Below are 23,478 nucleotides of genomic sequence, written 5' to 3' on the forward strand. Positions count from 1 at the left end.
AAATCGCAAGCGTCATCCCACTATTCAAGAAGGGAGGGAGGCAGCAGAAAGGAAATTATATACCGGTTATCCTGATGTCAGTGGTTGGGAAGATGCTGGAGTCGATTGTCAAAGATGAGGTTATGGAGTACCTGGTGGCGTATTGCAAGGTAGTCTAAAGCCAGCATAGTTTATTTAAACCAAATCTTTCTTGACCCATTGGAATTCTTTGAGGAAGTGACTATCAGGCTAGATAAAGGAGATGCAGTGGATGTTGCGTATTTGGATTTTTAGAAGGACTTTGACAAAGTGCCACACGTGAGGCTGCTAAACAAGATAAGAGCCGGTGTTATAACAGGAAACGTACTAGCAAGGGTAGAACATTGGCTGATTGGCAGGAAGTAGAGAGTCACAATACAGGGGTCACATTCTGGTTGGCTGCCAGCTGTTAGTAATGTTCCACAGGGTCGGTGTTGGGCCACTTCATTTTATATTGATCATTAATGTTTTGGATTATGGAATGAATGGCTTTGTAGCCAACTTTGCAGTTGATATGAAGGTAGGTGGAGGAGCAGGTAGTGTTGAGGAAACAGGGAGACTGCAAAAGGAATTTGACAGACTTTCTAGAAAAAATAATCAGGCAGACTATTTTTTAAATGGGGAGAAAATTGAAAACACCCAAAGGGACCTGGGTGTCCTCGTGCAGAATTGCCTGAAGGTAAACTTGCATGTTGAGTTGGTGGTGAAGAAGGCAAATACACTGCTGGCATTCATTTCAAGAGGAATATAAGAGCAGGGATGTGATGTTGAAGCTTTATAAGGCCCTGGTGAGATCTCATTTGGAGTATTGTGAGCAATTTGGGCTCCTCATGTAAGAAAGTATATGCTGATATTGGTTCAGAGAAGGTTCACAAGGAGGATTCTGGGAATGAAAGGGTTATCATATGAGGAGCATTTGACAGCTCTTGGCCTGTACTCATTCGAATTTAGGAGAATGAGAGAGATCTCATTGTAACATTTCAAATGTTGAAAGGTGTGGACAGAGTAGATGTAGAAAGGTTGTTTCTCATGGTGGGAGAGTCTAGGACAAGAGGGCACAACTTCAGGATTGAAGGTTGTCCACTTAGAACAGAGATTCTTCAGCCAGAGGGTGTTAAATCTGTGGAATTTGTTGCCACCAGCCATTGTGAAGGCCAGGCCATTAGGTATATTTAAGGCAGAGGTCAATAGGTTCTTGATTAACCAGGGCATCAAAGGTTATTGGGAGAGCACAAAATCAGTGAACCGGTGTGGACTCGAAAGGCCAACATGGCCTCTTTCCACTCCGTAAATGGTTATATGGTTATATAAGGCCGGGCAGTGGGGCTGTGGAAAAATGATTAAATGGCAGGGCACACTTAATGGGCTGAATAGCCTACTTTTGCTCCAATATTTTATAGTCTTATCTTCCACAGATGTGCCTTTAAATTAAAACTGCTCACATTTCTTTTATTATTCGGGCACCATGGTTAACAAGACTGTTGGCGCAACACTGTTACAGCGCCAGCCATCGGGACTGGAATTTGAATCCCAGGTTGTCTGTAAGGAGTTTGTACGTTCTCCCCATGTCTGCGTGGGTTTTCCCGGGGCTTCGGTTTCCTCCCACCATTCAAAACATACTAGGTAGGGGTTATAGGTCAATTTGGTGTAATGAGGTGGTAGGGGCTCATGGGCTGAAAGAGCCCGTTACCGTGCCTAATTTATAATTGTAAAATGAATCAGAATGGTAAAATAATCACCTGATAAAATAGGTTATGACTGTACTGTATGGCGGCATCATCTGGATCTCTGTATTCACCTGAAGGAAAACCCAGGAGAGGATGGTTTGTAGTACATGGTATTCGGTAAATGTAAACAATCTGCAAAAACAGAACAATATCAGCATTTGAAGTTTACATAAGGGAAGAGTTTGTGATTCTCAAACCTAACAGGCAATCCAGGGTCAGATCAATAATGTAACTAACCATAATAATTGTTATGTGGCTTTAGAAGAGAATTAATTCAGAACAGTATACTGTACTTTTGGGTAGCATGTAGCAAATCAACAATAAACAGCAAAAACAGGAGTGAATATATTAAGTTAAACAGGAAAGTCTGCAGACTTTTGTTTGCAGTCATTGTAATCCAATAAACAAAAATGCTGGAGAAACTCAGCAGGTAATGCATCATCTGCAGGAAGCAAATATTCATTGTTTCAGGCCTGAGCCTTTCACAAGGTGTGAGCAGAAAGCAGGCAGTCATCTGAATAAAAAAGTAAGGGAAGGAGGGAAGAAAGGGCAGAGAAGGAGCACAGGCCAACAGGCATGAAGTCATAGGTGGATATGGGTGAGAGAGTAAAAGAGAAAAAAGCTGAAGAGTAATTGAAGGAGGGGATCGCTATCTGAATGGAGAGAGAGTGGGTAGGGAGTTAGAGGAATGAAGACAGATGGAAAGGGAAAGAGAAAGAGAGAGACAAGGGAGGGGCCTAATGAAAACTGGAGATCGATGTCAATGCCATCTCAATGGAGAGTGCCCAGGTGGAATATTAGGTGTTATTCCTCCAATTTATGGCTGGCATCAGTTTGGTAGTGCATGAAGGCATGGACAGCCATGGGAATGTGATGTGGAATTGGCATGGATGGCCACTGGGAGGTCCATGCTTTTGCAGCAGAGCAAAGATGCTCAACAAAACAAATCTCCCAGTAGGGTATTATGGGAAAGGTGCTCCTGCACTCCTGCATTGAGCCATTGGTGTGAACTAGAGCAGTACATCGTGGAAGCAACCATTCACCCCGTTTGCAGCAGTGGCATGTTGCTTGGGGGGGTGGTGACTGACCCGGGGGGGGGGGGAACGACTGACGGGGGTGGGGTGGGGGAGAGACTGATAAGAGGTGGGGCTCTGATGGCCTTGGTGGAGGTGTTTAGGAGAACTTCAAAACAGAAAGGGAACCGAGTGCTGTATCGCTCATCATATCATCACAGGGTTGGCGATTTATCAGGTTGGTCTGGCTGCAATTTGAAAGGTGCATCCTGCACCCACGACCCATTAATCGCACCTGGGTCTCAGGAGGGCTACCCAGGCGCTGTCTATTTCTCTCGATGGATGCTGTCTGACATACTGAGGAGGCTCTAACACCTCATTGTTTGCTTACACAGATATCTAACCTTGGTGATAATAAAATTTTTTGCAAGACTTCCATATCCAGATCTCGTAAAGTGGCGTCGTATCTTAAGTGCACAATAAGGTTTAACTCCAACCATCTCTCACAGGCTTCTCTCAGCTTCTCTTGGTTATACTGAATCAAAAATAATAAATCAGCACATAATTCAAATAGCCCGTTCAAACTAGAAACAAGAAAAAATCATCTGAAAAGCAATATTGACACGGAAATAATTTTTTCCCTTATGTAAAGATTCTGTTTTTGTTACATCTAACTCACAAATGAGGTTCTTGCTTTCATATTCAGGGCCTTTAATACAGAAACAAAAAGATGATAATGCTTCAACTGAAATGTTAATTACGATATTTGAAGAACTTTGTGCACCATTACAGAAAATTAATATCAAGAGTGTAATGTAAACTTACTGAGAGCTTTAAAGGGCACTTCAGCTTCTCTGCAATAAACAAATATTTATGGAACTTTATCCCCTAAATCAATCATCATTTGGAAGTTCCAAGTAGTCTCAACACACTTATTTATAACTAGTGACCACCTACGACATAGTCGCTTTAAATATGCAGATACTCAGCAGCAAGAATCACCACCCCTATTCCCTTCAAGGGTGAAAAAAGGAGGAACCAGTTCATTTCCTGGAGGAAGTGGAGATAAGAAAGCAAGTAAATATATACTGTGCTAATTTAAGCCAGTTTAAACACTTGCACCCTATGTAACAAAAATTGCTTGGGATCAGGAATCATTACAGTGTGACATTCCACCAAATCCTACTTACAAAGTCATGAAATAGGACTTCACAGGTCCTCAGTCTCTAATACAGAATATCTATTTTACATCATGGCTAAACTCTGAAACCTTATGGATAATTTGTTTACAACAAAAAAAAAGAAGTTGGTTGTTTTCTTGGGCTATTTGATAAGATTGTGGATGATTCTGTGCTCAAGATCACTTTACTTTACTGCTAATCTCCATTTCTTCTTAATGTTTTAGGTTACTTTTTCAATTACCTGAGTATGCAAAATCTTTGGATTATGGACCTGAACATACTTAACAATGAGCATCCAAGTTCTCCAAGAAAAGGATTCTAAGGATTTACAACCATATGCATCAATATTTTCAGGTCCAAACAGTTGTCTCCATATGTTGTGGTGTGTGACTCATTTCCTGCATCCCAAAGCCTTATAGTACGACACAATTTAGAGTGCAATGAAAAACCCTTCACTTTCCTAGATAAATACAACTCCAACGAATGGTGTTCAAAAAGTTCGTCAACATCCAGCACATAACAATCCATTAGAATGGTATACTATTCCACCAGGCTGAACATTAATTCCCTCCATCAATAGACACAGAAGCTGATGGTGAATCATCCCTCAAGTTTTGCACCTTGGCTATGCCAATAGCAAGCTCTAAACCTGCAACCTCCACCATGTAGAAGGATAAGAGCAGCAAGTATCTGGGAATGCTACTACCTGCTCTATTCCAAGAAGTACACCATCCTGTTTGGGAATATTCTTTCATTGTCACTGCATCTAACTACAGTAACTCTTTTCTTCACCAGAAAAACTCTAATTTAAAGCAGCATCAATTAGCTGTCAACTATAAATATTGGCTTAACAATTACACCACATCCCAATTTAAAAAAAAATCTAATTAGTGCAATTAGGCTTTCAGCTTTTTAAAAGTAGGCAGATTTATCATTCCTTCTTCCAAGGAGCACAACCTCTCATTATGTATATTATATTCATGACTTTCTCTTCAAAGTTCTCGGACTAATTACATTATGCTATGTTAAGTACCAGGTTGCCATATCTTTAATGATGTATGTCCTGTCAACAAATTATGCAAGGCTAACTGGTTTTCTATTTTCTTTTATTTCTTTCCTTGAAACATACCCTGGAAGTCATCCTTTCCTGTTTTAAAAAGCTTAGTAATTCCATTCTGTGGATTCAGGAGTGCAACATCCATTTACTCTGACATCTCAAGCTTCCACTGCATCGCAGGAGCTGTGATTAAATTTTTAGTAATATTGTTACAGTGGGAGCTCAGTGTGATTCCAAACAGTTAGTACAACATTCATGGATTTACAAAATACTGAAATGGGAGACGAAAGCAGTCAGCCCTCTTATGTGTTGCTGCCACTCAAGTTGCAATTCATTGAAGCCCCAGAACCACCTAGTTCAATGTTACAAGTATATATGGCTGCTTTAATGCTTTTATTATTTTAAGTAACAATATAGGATCAAATAGTGGCAGAAGATTCTGGGGTTGTAGGTCAATTGGGTGTAATTGGGCAGCAAGGGGTCGTGGGCTGTATGTATAAATTAAAATTTAATTAGTGAAGACTAATACAGGTAGTATAATTAAGGTTTTGTTCTGGGGGGCAGAATGATTTATATCTGTATTGAAATTCCTTTGACCTTTGATATATATGAGTGCAGAGAAATTTTTTGCACGGCAATTTCATTTAAAAGTAACTTTGCACTATTGCAACAGATTTTAATTCTGAACTAAATGATATATTCAATGTAAATATTAATGAATGATAAAGATTGTGCTTTTGAAAAATTACTATCAGATCATTTCTGAATGATAGTATTAGCATTCTATTGTTTATACTATTTTTATGCTACAGTATCTAATATTCAAATAATTAATGGCATTTGAAATCTAATTTAATCCATAAATATTCAGATAAACATAGGACAAAAAATACATTTAACAGATTAATTACAGCCAAATAATGGCATTGAGAATAAAATCTGTTTGTGGAAAATGGATTCTGATAGTTAAACATTTAAATCATGCCAGATTCAACATTTGGGGCACAGAATGTGCTGAGTGACATTATGCTCCTTTAGAATATTTTATGCTGAAATTAGGTCATTCTTTTCTGCTCTGGAGAACAATGCTTTTCTTTTTAGTGATCCCTTCCCTGAACCTGCCCTCTTTAGAGTCTATCTAGTCACATGACACATAATTCTGCAATTTGCTGCAGTGAACTTTTGAAGCAAGATGCCACATAATCTCTCTCTGCAACTTTAGGTGATCATACTTTTACATATGACAGGAATTCTATGAATCAGCATTTTTTTCAAATGATCAAACTTATCCCATTGAGTGGTACTTACAAAGAAAATTTTAAAATGTTGTCATGCTATCGAAAACATATTGGCAACATATGAGGTTACTTGACTAACTATTATCATATTATTTTGGGAATTCACAGCAATTTACCTTCATAGCAGCTTGATGGAAGTAACATACTGTGGAGGTATTTATGTTATTGAGCATAACCTTTGCACACCTATAATGATAACATTTCTTTTACTTGTTAGAATCAAAATCATAATTTGGTTGATTGTTGCTGTGTATAAAACCATGCATTTTCTATAATATTCGATGAAAAATATAAATATCTACTTTGCTGCCAATTACAGCTGCATAAATGCCACTAAAACAAAAAACTAGTGCCGTTTCTTTATCATACTTACACTTAAATCATATGTGACATTAAGTGAGGATATTAAAGAATAGTTGTGTAAAAAACACAATAACTTTTTACCCATTATTGTGTCTTTCACTGTGGAACAGTTGACAGCATTTTTAATGTAGAAAATGAGGCAACTTGATTTCCACTCAATAGATTCCCTTGAATAACAATGTGAAGAAACCCTGTACTGCTGCATTTTGCATGAGAGGCAGGCAAGACCAATTTTCTCACTGCTCCTCTTTACAAATGTCAATAAAGTTGAACTTGAAACTGACCAGGTTATCTGTGACAATTATGCTAATTGATGGATAAACATTGCCCTGGAAATTTGGGTAAAGACCCTCGCTCTCCTTTGCCAAACTATCATGTGATCTTCTATTTCCACTTGAGGACAGAAGCTGGAGCCATGAATTAACATTTTATGCAAAGGGGAGCATCTTTGACAGGTGATAAACAAACTACATTTGAAGGGTTCAAGTCATATGTACCAAGATGCAGTGATACAGTTAACCGAGATGTTTGTATCTGAATAGTTGGCAATGTACACTTTGAATGGCATTTTAACATATACATTTTAAATGCAGTAATGCTCTATAAGCTTCATGCCAAGTAATATGTGCAAGGATAATTTCAGAAGACACATTTAATTTTCTGAAGTGGAACTTGAACACATCACCTGATTTATAAGCAAGACTGCTACCATATGGTTCATATTTGATACTACAAGAAGTAAATAGTTTAAAGTTTATTTTTCATCCGGTTATACCAGTATGACCTGACAAAACAGGGTTCTCTGATCTACAGCCAGAACAGTGCAAAACACGTGTACTGAGATAACAAACATACAAAAAATACATATACATTGTACATTTCTAAATATATTAAAATAAATATTATTAATATATAGAAGTCACAGAGTTGTTTTAGCAGTAAATCAACAGTTTTGTTGCCTGTGGGAAGAAGCTGTTCCTCAGCCTGGTCCTTCGGCCTCCTTATACTTCATATTTTTCCCAATGAGAGGAGCTGGAGGATTCTGCAGGATGGTAGGGATCCTCTCTGATTTCTAAACAACAACTCCAGTAAATCACATCAATGGGTTGAGGGGGCAGGGGTGTGAAAGGGAGATCCCAGTGATCCTCTCTGCCACTTTTATGATCCTCCGCATAAACTTCAGATCTGTGCTAACCACACTGTGATGCAGCCTGCTAGGATGCTCTCAATAAGAGTTCCTGCAGAAAGCTGAGAGAAAGGTGACCGGTAGCCTTGCCTGCCCACCTTTCCAAGCAAGTGCAGTCGATGTTGTGCCTTCCTGTGAAGTGAGGTTGTGTGTCCAGGATTGGTCACTTCTTAATTGGACTGCAATGAACTCTAGTAATATGTACTGGAGGATGGTCGGCCCTGTTCTGCCTGAAGTCCACAATCATCTCCTTTGTTTTGCCCACGTTGAGAATCAGGTTATTATTCTCACACTACTTAATGAGATTTTCCACCTCTTCCCTGTATTACAACTCATCGCTGTCGTGTCATCTGCAAACCTGATGAAACTGTTGGAGTTGGATCTCGCATTGCAGTCATGGGTCAGTAGCAATCAACAGGAGTGGCTGAGCACATAGTCCTGAAGTGCTCCAATGCTCACTGTGATGGAGCTCGATGTTCTACTGCCAACCTGGACAGACTCCGGTCTTTCTGTTAGGAAATCCAGAATCCAATTAAAGGGTGTTGAGGCCCAGCGAGGACAGTTTCTCCATCAGCCTCTGGGGTATAATTGTATTAAACACTGAGCGAAGCCAATAAATAGCAGGCTTAGGAGGTTTTCTTCTCCAGGTGGGCCAAGATGGAGTAGAGGGACAAGGCTTTAGCATCCTCAGTGGAATAGAGTTAGTGAATTGAAATGGGTTCATTGTCTCTGGGAGGTGCACTCAAAGCAATCAATCGTGGTGGAGATGAATGCCACTGAGTTGTAGTCCTTGAGGCCTATTACTGTCACCCTCTTTGGTACTGGGATGATGGTAATTTTGGTGGCAAATATCACCAAAGAATAAAAGATTTTTTTTTCATCAAACATTGTTGTAATGTTTCAGGTGACATAATTAGTCTCTGTTGCCTTCTCTTTATACATTGCAAGAAGAGTGATAAATTAATTGATGCCAAAAACTCTCCGTCATGAAATTGGAACATTGTGAAATAAAAGTACTATGGTAAATTTCCACTGCACAGTCGATCCAGGCTTGTTTATGCCAATGCAGATAAGATATAATATTCATTCATGGTTCATGCAAAAATGTCAATAAACATTTTGATCATGAGATGCTTTGATTCTCTTAAATGAGATCATAACAATGAATTCTTTATTATTAAGTGAAGGGAAAAGTTGTGAATGTCAAATTGTGTTTCTAAGATAGAAAAAAAGTGGCTCAATTTTATCTCTAAGTAATCTCTAAGTAAACATAGCATTGTGCTATGTAACACCAGGTACATCATCTGCGCCGATTTTGAACAATCTGTACTGCATTTCAAAATGTTCATTCAAATTTTGAAAACTGCGATTCATTCAGAAAAGTGTGAAAAAGCCTTGGTATATATTTGCCAGTAACTCTTGCTGACATCTTTCAGCAACACCAAGCTGGGCTGCTTCATGACACTTGCACAAAAGCAGAACTCCTAAAGTCACAGTTCAAACACAACTGTGAATTTTGTAGCCACATTCTGCATTTGAACTCTACAGAAGATTATACTTTTTCCAAGGATCTGCTCTCAGATCCTGTGTCAAGTTAGACCTAGTACAAGATCAAGGGACTCCTGGGAAGAACAAGGAAAGCTACTTGTTTATTATTTGCATAACATGTAATATTCTTAATTTTAAAACTTTTTTGTGGTTATTTCATTTTCATTTTATCAATTTAATTTTTAATTTTTAATGGTTTTAAGTGTTTCTCAAATATAAGAATATCTGGAAGCTTAGGTTTAAGTTTCTTTGCCACACTGTACCTCGTACAGTGCAAATGGTTCATCTGAGAGCAGTCCAATAGGTTGAGTCTAACATTTCATACAGTTGTGTAAATTGCAGAACTTACAGAGTATGGTGTAAATGTAAAGAAAAATCAATTAGTACCAAGCAAGGATAGCAATGAAAGCACTGTTTAGAGGTTCATTCAGGAGCCTGATGGCTGCAGGGGAAAAAAAAAGCCTCTTTCAGCCCGTTGAGCACACTTTCACACACTTGAATCTTCTCCCCAATGGTAGGTTGAGAAAAGAGTGCAACGGGTTGGTCAATATGCTGGCTGTTGTTCTGAGGCAATGGGAGATGCAGATGGAGTGGATGGAAGAGAGAGAAATTTGCATTATGTCCTAAACTGCATTCACTACCTTCTTCTGATCTTGAGATGAGTAGCTCCCATACCACGCTGTGATGCATCCAGTAAGTATGTTTCAGATTGTGCACCTATAGAAGTTGTTGAGGGACAAGGGGGTATGTTGAACTTCCTTAGTCTTCCAGAAAGTAGACGTATTGTTGGGCTTTGTATGCCTCAAGTCAGGTCATTGGAGATGTTTAATCTTGAGGACTTGAAGCTATCTTCTCTTTTCACTTCAGCAGCATTAATGTGGACAAGGGTACAGTCTGTTCTCGTTCTCCTGGAGTCAATGATCATCTCCTTTGTTTCATTTGTTTTTGAGAGAGAGGTTATTCTCTTGGCACCATGTCACTAGTCTTTGCTTTTTCCCTCTATTCTATCTCATTGTTATGGTATGTAGCTCACTGCTATGGTGTCATTGGTGAATTTGAAGATGGAGTTTGAACAATGTTTGGCTGTGGGTGTAGGGGGAGTATAGAGGGGTATTGAATACCTATCCTTGGGAGAGTGACACTGTTGACTGTGATTCCAGAAATGTTGCTACCCATCTTCACTGATTATGGTCTGTTTGACAGAAAGTCTGGGATCCAAATGCAGAGACCAAAGCCAAGGTTTGAAGGCAGAGCTGTTGTCTATTGTCCCTTTCGCACTGGGCTAACTGGCATACAGGCGTCAAGATCTTCCTGGTGATGATACACCCTCCCTAGGCAGTCCATCCCTGGGGTGATCTGACTCCTGTGTGCTGATGCATGAGCGTTCATTCTGGGTCGTTAACCGGTAGATTGGTAGTTAATTACTGGGATAAAGTGCCAGTGTGAATGGAGCCATAATATGAAAAGCAATCAAACCTTCATGCCCAGGTGTTCCAGGCCCAAATAGAGAGCCAGGGGAAAAAAAATTGCAGCACTGCCACTGATGCAGACCCAAGAGAGCACAGAGCAGAGACACAGTACTGTTCCAAAGGGTTCAACCTCATGATTGTAATGCCAGTGGCATCATACAGGCTTTAAATGGCCTGTTAAAGGAACCAAATGGTGTTTGTAAGTAAAATCCTGCATCCCTCATGGAGGTCTGTGCCCAAGATGTGCTCCACAGCAGCCATGAGTAGACTCTGGGTATCAGAGACCAGCACAGGGGCCAGAAACGGGAGGAACAGCACAATTTAGAAGGTGATGCAGAGGAGATGACTCCACGGGTAAGGTGATCACAACAGTAGACCAGTGAGAGGCTCAATGGCTGAGGGACCCAACGGACTGTGGGTGATTTGTGGTCGGGGAACTGAGTGCTGTTGGAGTCTGACTCATGGGAACCAGATAATGGAGCCAAAGGGCCTTGGGCGCTGAAGGCTTCCTGATCATGTCAGAGGTTTGGTTCTGCAGCTCGGGTTGCTGATAAATTAAACAGGAGTCTGTGCGGCTGCAGAGGTTATGAGAGCACTGGACGCAAATCCATGGACATTCAGTGACTTCAAAGGGATTCTATTTTGCTTTTTTTTCTCTCTGACTATAAGGGGCACTGGGCAACATTAATGGCAACTCTTTGTCTGCCTTATGGCAGGCAGAAGGCAATCTGTTTAGACTGGAGGCAAATTGAAGTGGATCAAGCAACAGCTTGTTTCCTGCCCCCTCAGAGTTCCCAACACCCTCCACCACTGTGACACAATTTTTAAGAGTGCCCACTCTGCCTTCCATGCACACACTTTGGCAAATCAGATCATCATGTTGTGTACAAACGGAAGCTGAAGTTGATGGCCTGAGGATACAAATGACAACCTTCGTAACTGCTTTGAGTCAGTAAACTGGTCTGTATTCAAGGATTCAAACAACCTTCATGAATACATCGCTATTATAACTGACCATCTGAAAATGTGAAGATTGCATGACCAAGAAAACAACAAAGGTCAATGGAAAACCTTGAATAAACTCTGGTTGACTCGCTGTTGAAGGCAGAATGGAACAGTAAATGGATGATGGAGTTTAATGCAGTAAGTGAGAGGTATTGCATTTTGGAAGAGCAAATCAAGGAAGAATGTACATTGTAAATGGTAGGGCACTGAGGAGAGCAGAGGAGCAAAGAGACCTGGGGATACAGGAACATTGTTCCCTGAAGATGGCGTCGCAGGTGGACAGGGTGTCAAGAAAGCTTTTGGCATCTTAGCCTTTATAAATCAAGGTATTGAGTATAGGAGTTGGGATGCTATGTTGGTTATATAAGATATTGGTGAGGCCATATTTGGGATGCTGTGTGCAGTTCTGGTGGCCTAGCTACAGGAAGGATATCAATAAGATTGAAAGTGTGCAGAGATTTACTAGGATGTTGCAGGGAATGATTAAACTGGTTATGATATTCCTTGGGACGAAGAAGAATTAGGGAAGATTTGATAGAGGTTTACAAAATTATGAGGGGTATAGACAGAGTGAATGATCAGTGCTGCTGATGTCAGGATAAACCTGCAGAAAGCGACTGGGCCAGGTGGAGTGCTAGATAAACCTGCAGAAAGCGACTGGGCCAGGTGGAGTGCTAGATAAACTTGCAGAAAGCAACTGGGCTGGAGTGCTAGGAGTTGTGTAAATCAATTAGTGAATTTATTAGTTATCTTTAATCTCTCCCTGCAACAAGCTCCCAGTTGCTTCAGGCAGGCCACCATCATACCAGTACCGAAGAAAAACACAAAAAACGGACTTTTAATAATCAGCGCTGCTTCATCAACAAAACAACTTTTCCCAGTGAGGTTGTACCCCCATTACCTGATAACATTGTTTGACACCGAAAGACTTCATTGCTCAGCTGCAGAGCTATCTCACTCCAAATTCAACTTGAGAACATGCAAACTGTTTCACAATAAAGCACAATTATAATAGTAAATAACCATAAGAAAACTGATACCTAGTTTTATTGATAAATTTAAATTGCTTAGAACCGATAAAAATGCAGGAAACTTGAAAATTCTGCATGAAAGCAGAGCGATACTAATTCAAGTTTCGATAGTCATAACTCAGAATTGATGCAACTTGGATGCAAGTGCAGATTTATTTCTGTAAATTGATGGTGGTGAGTTCCTCATAAAAATGGCATAAATCTTATAGTCATGCCTAAGTTTTAAGAACATTTTCAAGTCTTCTCGTGTTCTAGTCCAGATAGACCCTACTTCGCACTTCTCGCATTCATTTTGAGAAGTCAGTCAGAATGACACTGAGCTGCACTTGCTTATTTCCTACAACTTTTGGAAATTAACACCTCAAGTATTGCTTTGTTAGCTCGACAAGAACTGAAAACAAAAATGAATCTGTTCAAGAAATCACAGAAAGTTACAAATGTATCAAATTCATACATCATAAAGCTTCCTTCAAAAAACAAAGCCACAATTAAAAGTGAAATACTTACTTGTTAAACAAAGTTTTGAATTTCAGGACTGTAGCAGCAGCAAAGGTACCCAAAATATGTTCTGCTTCCACTTTTGGTTCATCATTATACAGGTTTCCTAGTGCAACTGCAAATCCTATACCAACATCACAGTGACTGTTATACACAGTAAAGATTCATTGAAAGTACTGTATTATATCATGCTTAATAAATAAGACTCCTTCAATTCATGGAAATGCATTCTCTTTCGTTATTTTTAAGGTTTTTAAGAACAATAACTCATTTCATACTTGTTCAAAATAGATTAGGTCAATCAACTTTGGGTTCCGTGTACAATTTTGATCAAACTCCCTCAAGTTGAACTATTTACTTTGTTAAAGAGCCCCAGCAATCTGGACGGGGGTTTTGATCATCGCTGTCTGTAAGGAGTTTGTATGTTCTCCCCCTGTCTGCGTGGGTTTTCCCTGAGGGCTCCCACCATTTGGGTGTAAATTGGGTGGCACAGACTCGTGGGCTGAAATGACCTGTTACTGTGCTGTATGCCTAAATTTAAATTTTAAAAAAGTTACATTTTTGAATACATTTTTTAATGTTCTATCTTGTCAACCATAAGATGGACAGACTCAAGCCTGGCCTGCAAAATCCCCATAGCCCCGCTGAACTAGCATTTGCTGTTATTAGTATGCAGGAAATAAGTTGACCAGTTTCTTTACATTACCTATCATTAACATTACAGTATTTAGTGATAAAGGCTTGACTTCTTCATAGGCTAGGAAGTAATGAACTGGAAAATGCAAGAGGTTAGAAACTAGAATGAACAGAAATTATGGATTCACTGCAATAAGAAAGAAATTTGACAGCTTTCTAAGAGTTGAAGATATAATGAATTACAGTGAAATAATTGTGGTGGTGGGGAATTATTGCAGTCTCCCAAAGCTTGCTGTTTGACCTTGCTTTGGGTGTTGGGGCATAGTTGACGAGGTTCTTTTCCCTGGTGTTTTCTCATTTCCAGGAAGTGGGATTGGGGTTTGATTGATTGTCAAATAGGTTGCATTGTATTTGTGGCCCTGGTAGCATTAAAAGTATCATTGTTGGGATCATCTCACTGTTGCTTTGATTGTAATAATGAGGTAAGCATGTTTTCAATAAAATGTAATAAGTTCCATTCAAATGATGTTCACAAGTTGGCAATCCCAAATAAATGATCTAGTTATATTAGAAAATATTAAAAAGTATTAAATTTGAACAGTTCAGCAAAAGGTTTAGGTTGGACTTGTTTCAAATACGGTTGCCCCCGTAAAAAAATTTACAAAAGAGTCAAATTTTATATTTTATTGAGGAACAGTTAACATCTGAGGGCATATCTGAAGCTGTATCACTTACCTAAATTCGGCTTTGGAATTTTAATTTTAAATTTGAGACACATCAGCCTATTAAAGATAAGATCTCTAGTACATTTTTTACTGAATCACTTTACATATTTGCATAATGCCACAAAAGGCATGTGAAAAAGCAAATTTATGTTATATTTCCTAAAGAAATGTTTAAATGCTCTGGTGATGGAATCAGCTCCAATCTTTAAGTGTACTTTCTTTAAAATCCACATGAATTCATTTTGACCACATTTCAAATTTTTACCTCCATGGCATTCATTTATTTTTGCATCCACATCTGGTAAAACCATTTCATATTGTCTAATATTCTTTATCATTAATAAAACTCAGTGAATATTCTTATGGATTATAAGCCATAAATAAATGAATCACAATGCCACTTATTTTTACCTTCTGTGGTAACTAGTGGGTCTTTCACATCAAGCTTCAAATTGATGATTCTCTTCAGATCTTTTGTTTTATTCATGGACCAGTTGTTGTCTTTATACATGTTGCACAAATTACACCTTTTTAAGTTGTCAGGCTGGGATTCAAAGTGTGTATCTTCAGGACCACAGTAATATAAGCCTCCTACAAAGTATTATAATTGGTGAACTAAGCATGCTCAGTGAAACGTTGATACTCAATTCTTTTTCTTAAAACAAATCAGAATTTTCCACCTTGACTTCATTATTTTTGCATGAAATTAATATTAGAGACATTTGAACAGACATGATTGAATCCAGATAACAAAATTTGAATAGTTGGAAATCTTTTCCATTTAGCAATAATTAATTAGTTTATTTTCTTCAAGAATTTCAATAGTGTGAGATATCTTGGCACATGTTGAAGTTGTGAAAGGCATAACACAATTGAATGCCTTTCTTCCTCATTAGTACAATGAATGGAAACAATGTTCAGTATTTCCTCTTTGATTCCAGGAATGTGTTCAGTTGCTCTAATGTATGTTAAAAATAGTATTGTCAACATCTATGTCTATCTCATTTGTAATGTTAGCAAAATATCCTACGTCACCTCACAGGCAGCATTTTCAAATGAAATTTGGCATAAGCCACGTACAGAGATTATTAACACAGATGACAAAACATTTAGATATTTAAGAACAGTTGAAGAAGAAAAGAGGTAGTGACACAAAGATTCAGGTAAAAATGTTGAGAAATTAGAATTTTGGCTCTGAGGGATTATACATTATATTTCCATTTCTGAGCGATGACTGTTGTAGGCAACATTATTATCTGTCCTGTTTAGTTTTGAGGAGGAGGAGGAGGGGTGCTTGAACCATGCTGTCTGTAGGTGCTGTTAAGTAGTAAGTTCCAAAATTTGGATCAGCTGACAATGAAGCAATGTGAGTAAATTCCAAAGTTGGGCTAGATCTAACTTGCAATTTTGGTTCTTCAATTTGCTTGCAAATCTTGTCCTTTTAGGTGGTAGAGGGGTCACAGGATTGAAGTGGTGTTCAAGAACTTGTAGATGATATGACTGACAGTCATGGAGTGGATGCTTAAAGTCATCCTTAATTTATGTTCTTGGTCTATTTACTTTTCTTGTCAATGGGGACCATCAGAATATTGAAGATGGAGGGATCAGAGATGGTATGGGTTGTTATTTTGTCAGGATCTAGCAGCAAGCAAGCATGGCCAGCTTGATATAATGAATGTGCAATCACCAAATACAGTAATGGGACAGAACATGATGATGCCTAAGGCAACCATCATCAACGATATCCTAAAATTAGATTATTAACCTTCAACATCTATAATTATATAACTTTCCTTTGATACCTATTGACTTCAATTTTATCAAGAATCCAAACTACCACTCATATGGTCAGAGCCTACCTTATGTTAAGGTCTATGCCTTTCATTGCAGCCTTGAACTTCACAATTTTGTCCATGTTTAGGTGGAGCACGTAATCCTAATCCAATCCAGAGTGAGCATCAGTGAACAGTTAATCACTGACAACTACAGTTTCCATCTCTTTTCTGTTGATTAGTGGTAGACCGATCAAGAAGTTTATTTATTTTTCATCTATAAATCTTTTCAATTCTATATCTTTTTCTATCTGATAATTTAATGTATACTATTGGAGTTGTTTTCTTTGACAAAGTACTATTTGGAGACAACAAGTAATAATTTCAGTGTATATGTACATTGTTTTTAGGTGTATGAAAATAAACTAATTGTTATTATCATTACATTAGAGACTGGATTAGTTTTTTACTAACTTCCATGGTTCTGCTTAGATGCTTTATATTCAATTTAAATGTTTTTTCACAATTTTAAGAAGATGACCATGGAATAATGAGAATAAATATATGTACAGGAGATATTAGATCTGCATGCATATTACATAATTGAGGGAATTATGATAATGAAGAATAAAGCTTCCTTCTCCTCACTGATTATCAACACAGGCACACCCCAAGGATGCGTGCTTAGTCCACTGCTCTGCTCGTTACACAACTATTACTGTGTGGCCAAGCACAATTCCAATGCCATCTACAGGTCTGCTTATGCCACCACAGTTGTCGGCAGAATCACAAACGGCAATGAGGAAGCATACAGGAGGGAGATAGACCAGCTTGTTGAGTGGTGTAACAACAACAACCTTGTCAGCAAAATCAAGGACGAAGTCAGGAGAACATGGCCCAGTCCTCATCAAGAGCTCAATTGTGGAGAGGGTAAAGAACTTCAAATTCCTGGGTGTCAACATCTCTGAGGATCTGTCCTGGAGCCTCCATGTTGATGCAATCACAAAGAAGGCTTACCAGCGGCTATACTTTGTGAGGTGTCTGAGGAGATTCAGTATGTCACCAAAGACTATTGTAAACTTCTACAGGTGTACAGTGGAGAGCATTCTGGCTGGTTGCATCACTACCTGGTATGGAGGTGCCAATTCTCAGGACAAGAATAAGCTCCAGAGGGTTGTTAACTCAGCCTGCGAAATCACAGGCACCAGACTTCACTTCATTGAGGATATCTACATGAGGCAGTGTCTAAAAGAGCAGCCTCTATCCTCAAAGACCCCCACAACCCAGGCCATGCCATCTTCACTCTGCTACCATCAGGAAAAAGGTACAGGAGCCTAAAGACGAGCACTCAATGGCAGAAGGACAGCTTCTTCCCCATTGCCATCAGGTTCCTGAATAATCAATGAACCAAAGACACTGCTTTACTTTTCATGCACTACTATTTTTATAGTCATGTTGTAAGATGGTTACGAATGTGTTACGAGCCCAAAGGACCCCAAAACCCAGCAGTAATAGACATTCACCAAGACAAGTGGTTTTTAAAACACGAGTTATTTTTAATCAGTTTTAAACATGAAAACAGAATCAAGCTTTAACTTAACCCTATACCTAACTAACCCAAATTAACCCCCTTCTAATTCTAAGCGCATGTGTATGTAATGTGTGGGTAAATTTAAGAAAAGTTCTTTGGTTCACAGTTCAATCTCACTTCTCCTTCTTCCAAGTTCTCTGGATGCAGGCCATTCTTATATTGTGCACAGAATTTAACAGGTGTAAAGTTCACCAGGCTTTGGTGCTTGAAAGGTAAATGTTTACCGCTCAGGAAGGTTCTTGTAGGGTTTGCAGAGAGAGATTTGTTGTTCCAGGATTTCCACAACTGAGGTACCACCATGAGTCACCTCAATGTCTCATTGATGAAACTTGCCCCATCAGGGTAACTTCTTTCTTCAAGCTACGACAGAGTTCCATTCCTCTTATTCCAAGAGAAACATTCCAGCCATCCACTGTTTTGGAACTTTGTTTCCAACCAGCTTTTCCTGGCTTGCACTGTTCAGGTGTTTTAGTGTCACACACACTAGCTGACTGAGAGAGCTTCTCCTCTCTCTCTCTCTCCAACTGGCTTCCAGAAAGCCCCATATGACTCACTTGCAAAACCCCCACCTTCTTCAGCAAACAACAGGAGTTCTTTCTTCTGCTCAAGCTGTTGTTAGATAAACAAAACCCAGGAGTGACCTCCCTGTGCACTTTGGAGAAAGGTACTTGTACCATCCTGGCTCCAGTTCATTCATTTTATGACGTCAGTTCAATTAACACCTACTTGTGAAAGGTGCTTAACATTCTCCAGAGATCTTCAATATTTCTTCAGTCTTTCAAATAAGATCTGTTTTAAAATGTGAGTATGTATGTAACCTACTCTAAATTTTACCAAATTCCCCAAAATATTATAATCATTACAAATGTTTGCTCCATGACTGTGATAGTACAGATCTATCACCAATGTATATAGTGTATATAGTTACAGTATCTGGACTGTGCTTACAGCGATTGGCTGAGAGCTTAGCCACGCCTACTGTCTGAGTCTTAAAGGGTTGTGTCCCTAGCCAGGTCGGATCATTCCGGACTGGTCAGCCACCTGTGAAGACCTCCTGTCTTTTGCTAATAAAAGCCTTGGTTTGGATCAACAAGTCTTTGATTCTTTTGTTGAGCTCTACAACAACGCTGCCACAAAACACCAAATTTCATGACTTGATCACGACAAAAAATTCTGATTCTGTTTCTGAAATTGTCTCATATTTATCACAGAAAGAGGCCACATTCCCCATTGAGTCTATCCCAACTCTCAAAGCAATATCATCGCCCCCATTTATTTCTCCATAACCTACTCTTTCACATCAACTGTATCCTGATTCTCATGACACCACATATTTGGGGAAATTTACAGAAGTCAATTACCAGCACATATTTGGAGTGTAGGAGGAAATAAAACAGCCGGTGGAAACCCACCCGGTGGTCACTAGGAGAACCATTTTAGGCCTTTTCTGCCTTTTGAATCTGTAGAAGCCCAAAGATGAGACATAACCATTTTTATTGATAAGGGTAACTTGTGAATCATAAGGCAGCGAATAGGTTACCAATGCAGCCCATAAAAGGGCATTTGGACAAAAAGGTAAACAAGAGTGGAATTTTATAAACTGTAAGCTCTTCCTTTGTAACTGGAAGGTAGGGAGTGCACGCATTTAGCAAACACAGAGAAAGTATGGCAGAATCACATTCCTCGACTCAGAAAAAAAAGTATTGGGGATGTAGTTCATTACTTTTCAGCTTTTTGGAGTGAGATTGAATGAATTAAGTGAAATTTTCTCTGACTGTGATGGTATTGGCCCACTTGTAGTTTTGAAGTAAATCAACAGAACAAACTGAATCTGACATGGTGCCAAGATTGAGGATCTTAAACTGAAATTTTGAGTTGCAAACTTCTATTTCTCAACAGATGTGATCTAATTTTCTGCCATTTGCTATTTTCTCTGCTTTGTTTCCTTTAAGTAAGAGACTGACTACCCAACCATACCACATTGAAACTTAATTGTGAACTGGATTTGGGCCAATTCAGGTCAACTGTACACTCTGGCAAAATATTCAAATTCGCTTCAGGTAGAACTATATCCCACAATCTCTGCTCAGCATACGATCCAGCACAGGATGATCTGTCTAACAACTTTACTTGTGAATAGCTGCACCACGACTGTTTGACCCGAGCCAAGTTAAGGATGAAAATAAACCACAAGAACTTGGATTTGTGTCATGGAATGGTTGAATTAGGCCCAAGCAAGGTCGCAGTTTATCCTCAGGCAGACCTTCAGACAAATACTTTAGCTTTATGAAATATAGCAGGGGTGGCCAAACTTGCTTAATGTAAGAGCTACAAACAATAAAGCTCAGATGCTTGAGAGCCACAGGACAAGAACAAAATTCACACATACATTTTTATTGTTACATACACATTTTGTAACAAAAATTTTATATAAATTTTAAGAAATGCATATTAAATGCAATAATATTTATTCATGCATGCAGTTTTTAAACTGTTAATTTGTATTAGTTTCAGTAATCAAAAAGACACAAATATGTAAAACAAAGGTAAACCAAAAACTTAGAGATATTTTAATCAGATTTCCACCTTACAAAATTAGTCTTATTATAATTACATTTTTTATGACTAAAATACAATGCTACAAATATCAGGCTATTAAAGACGCGAGTCGGGCGGGCGCAAAGGAGAGAATGGCAGCGCAAGATGATAGGACAAGGGGGAAGAGACCGGCAGTGCGAGACGGGCGGGTGAGGGGGAGACACCGGCAGTGTGAGTCAGGTAGGTAAGGGGGAGAGACTGGCAGCGTGAGTCAGGCAGGTGAGAGACCAGCAGCGCGAGTCGGTCGGGCGAAGGGGAGAGACCAGCAGCGAGCTGCATATTAAAGGTCAAAGAGCCGCATGTGGCTTACAAACCGCGGTTTGGCCACCCCTGAAATATAGACCAACCACAGGTAACACAGATTTTTCAAGATTTACCAATGAGTTCTTGTTTTTCTGCTCACAAATAATTTAGGATAGATGTGGTAATTTCACTGTCCTGTGAAAGGACATCTACTTTAATTTCCTTAATTTGTAAATCTGGGGAATGTTTTGTTTGCTTTCCACCAAAACAGTACATGGTCAAAGATTAGCAAATTACTTTTATTTGTATTCTCACCTGTTTGGCAGATGTCTGATGTTCCTCTTGATTTGTTCCTGCAATACTCTGACTGATCAGAATTATTTAATAAATCAAGCAACCGTTCTGATTTTGAGAAAAATTGACTGTGTAGCTCCCACAAGGTATTCATACTTTCCAACACCACATCTGATGAGATAAAGATAAAGGAAGTCTTTATCAGGAAGCACTTCTTGTGATTTGAGATTTGCATAAATTTAGCAAAGTAATACCTAACTAATTACTGAAATTCTGAAATGATAATAAATGCAAAACTGTAAGTTACAAATCTCATCATTAATGTTTTTGATGCTGAAGTAATCTTTGCTTAATTTTAATATAATTAAATTTAAACAGATAGATACTTTGGTGCCAGTACAAAGTTGACCAGAAAATTGAACATGCAGAAGTTTGCAAATTGCCTTCATCATTTTTCAAAAATGTGCCAGATCATGATCAATGCAGCTTACTGCCTGTGCTGGTGGTATAATCCTCTAGGATCAAGGTCAAGCTGGAGGCCTCAGCACTGCAATCACCAAAAGGCAGAGAAGGCTATGAGCTTCAGGCAATGGATCCTGAGACTTCCCTAATGACATCTTGCTGGTTCTCTGTTGTCAAAGGTTTTGAACCTTTTCAGTAAAATGAAATAAAATATATTTTCTTAAAAAAAACATCCACAATTACTAGAAATTAACAAAAAAATAAAGTAAAAGGAAAATTTAAAAATACTCATGTACACTAAATTTTTTAAAGCAAGGCTGGCTTTGCAGATTGACATTTTGTTGCATATGCCAACTGTGGTGGTGCAAAGCTAGGAGGCCTGCTCATAAGTGTATTTGGGCTCTCAACTCAGGATGGCTGTGCTCTGCCCTGGACTTGGTGGAGGAGTGGGATTTCAAACCTCCAGCTCACCTCTGACATTTTCGCAACATTCAAGTGCAGAAGTTAGAGATGAGCTGATCTGGGAAAAGGATGGCACACATTCACTGAAGAATGATTTATAAAGTGGTAAATACATTTAGGTTCAATTGTACTGGTATTTCACACGTAATAATTAAGCATAGGTAACTTGAAAACTTTCATCCAGATTTTCAGTCCTATCTACTTTTACAATGTTGGATGCACTAGTATCTTTGGCTTGGCTTCGCGGACGAAGATTTATGGAGGGGGTAAAAGTCCACGTCAGCTGCAGGCTCGTCTGTGGCTGACAAGTCCGATGCGGGACAGGCAGACACGGTTGCAGCGGCTGCAGGGGAAAATTGGTGGGTTGGGGTTGGGTGTTGGGTTTTTCCTCCTTTGCCTTTTGTCAGTGAGGTGTAAGTTAGCAAAGCAGTCATATCAATGTGCTAGTAATTTAGAAGTATGGACTGAAAAACTGGAAATATGTGCTAGTACCCCCAAATTGGCAGCTGAGCATTGAAATTCAATTTATGGAATAAACTTACATAAAAATTAAGTGTTAAGTCAACAATGGTGACTTATTGCAAAGAAGTCCAGTTGATTCATTTATGGCAGGGGTGGACAAACTATGGCCTGCGGGCCATCTGCAGCCTGTTGCCCATTTTTAAAGTGCCCCGTTAGAAATTGTACTTCTTAGTTTCAACACTAGATGCTGCTGCCATTATGAATAACTACTAGAGTTTTATTCTATTCATTTAAATTAAAGAGCAGAAAATACAGAAATTCCTCCTGTAATATGCGAGCGCATCAATAAACTACTGTAACATCAAAAGTTCAACTCTTCAGTAGCATCATATAGGTGTTTTGATAGAAAATTTAAATGGCACAGGCGTTTTAAGTTTTTAAAAAATATTTTTAAAAATTAATTTTAATTAATTTTTTTAAACATTTAATTTTTAAAATTTAAGACCCATGAGCCTGTGCCGCCCACTTTACACCCAATTAACCTACACCCCCAGTATTTTTCAAACAGTGGGAGAAAACCAGAGCCCCTGGGGAAAACCCACAGAGACACGGGAAGAATGTATAAACTCCTTACAGACAATGTGGGATTCGAACCCTGGTCCCGATCGCTGGCGCTGTAAAGGCATTCTGGTCTAAAAATACTGTTTTTCTTGCAGTGTAACTGATTGAAAACTGCTGGGCTTAATGTTGTATGGCCTGTGACTCCTTATATTTTTCTGTATGTGGCCCACAACCAAAAAGGTTTGGCTATCCTAATTTGAGGTCTAAAGTGGGGGGGG

General features: G+C 39.0%; 1 protein-coding gene across 5 annotated transcripts in view; it reads right to left on the minus strand.

The window, feature by feature from the left end:
* btbd16 (BTB (POZ) domain containing 16) overlaps positions 1-23,478 on the minus strand; it is a 70,248-nt gene that overhangs the window by 34,593 nt on the left and 12,177 nt on the right. For 4 of the 5 annotated variants that reach the window (XM_069899820.1, XM_069899818.1, XM_069899821.1 and 1 more), the window contains 7 exons: positions 21,275-21,424; positions 15,167-15,346; positions 13,404-13,518; positions 6,411-6,480; positions 3,438-3,467; positions 3,163-3,293; positions 1,758-1,877 (listed from right to left, as the gene is read on the minus strand). In XM_069899820.1, coding sequence (XP_069755921.1) covers positions 1,758-1,877; positions 3,163-3,293; positions 3,438-3,467; positions 6,411-6,480; positions 13,404-13,518; positions 15,167-15,346; positions 21,275-21,424 — 796 coding nt within the window. The remainder of the gene's footprint in view (positions 1-1,757; positions 1,878-3,162; positions 3,294-3,437; positions 3,468-6,410; positions 6,481-13,403; positions 13,519-15,166; positions 15,347-21,274; positions 21,425-23,478) is intronic. The other variant, XM_069899819.1, reaches the window with a different exon arrangement.

This window comes from Narcine bancroftii, chromosome 10 (genome assembly GCF_036971445.1).
Source record: "Narcine bancroftii isolate sNarBan1 chromosome 10, sNarBan1.hap1, whole genome shotgun sequence".
Lineage (NCBI taxonomy): Eukaryota > Metazoa > Chordata > Chondrichthyes > Torpediniformes > Narcinidae > Narcine > Narcine bancroftii.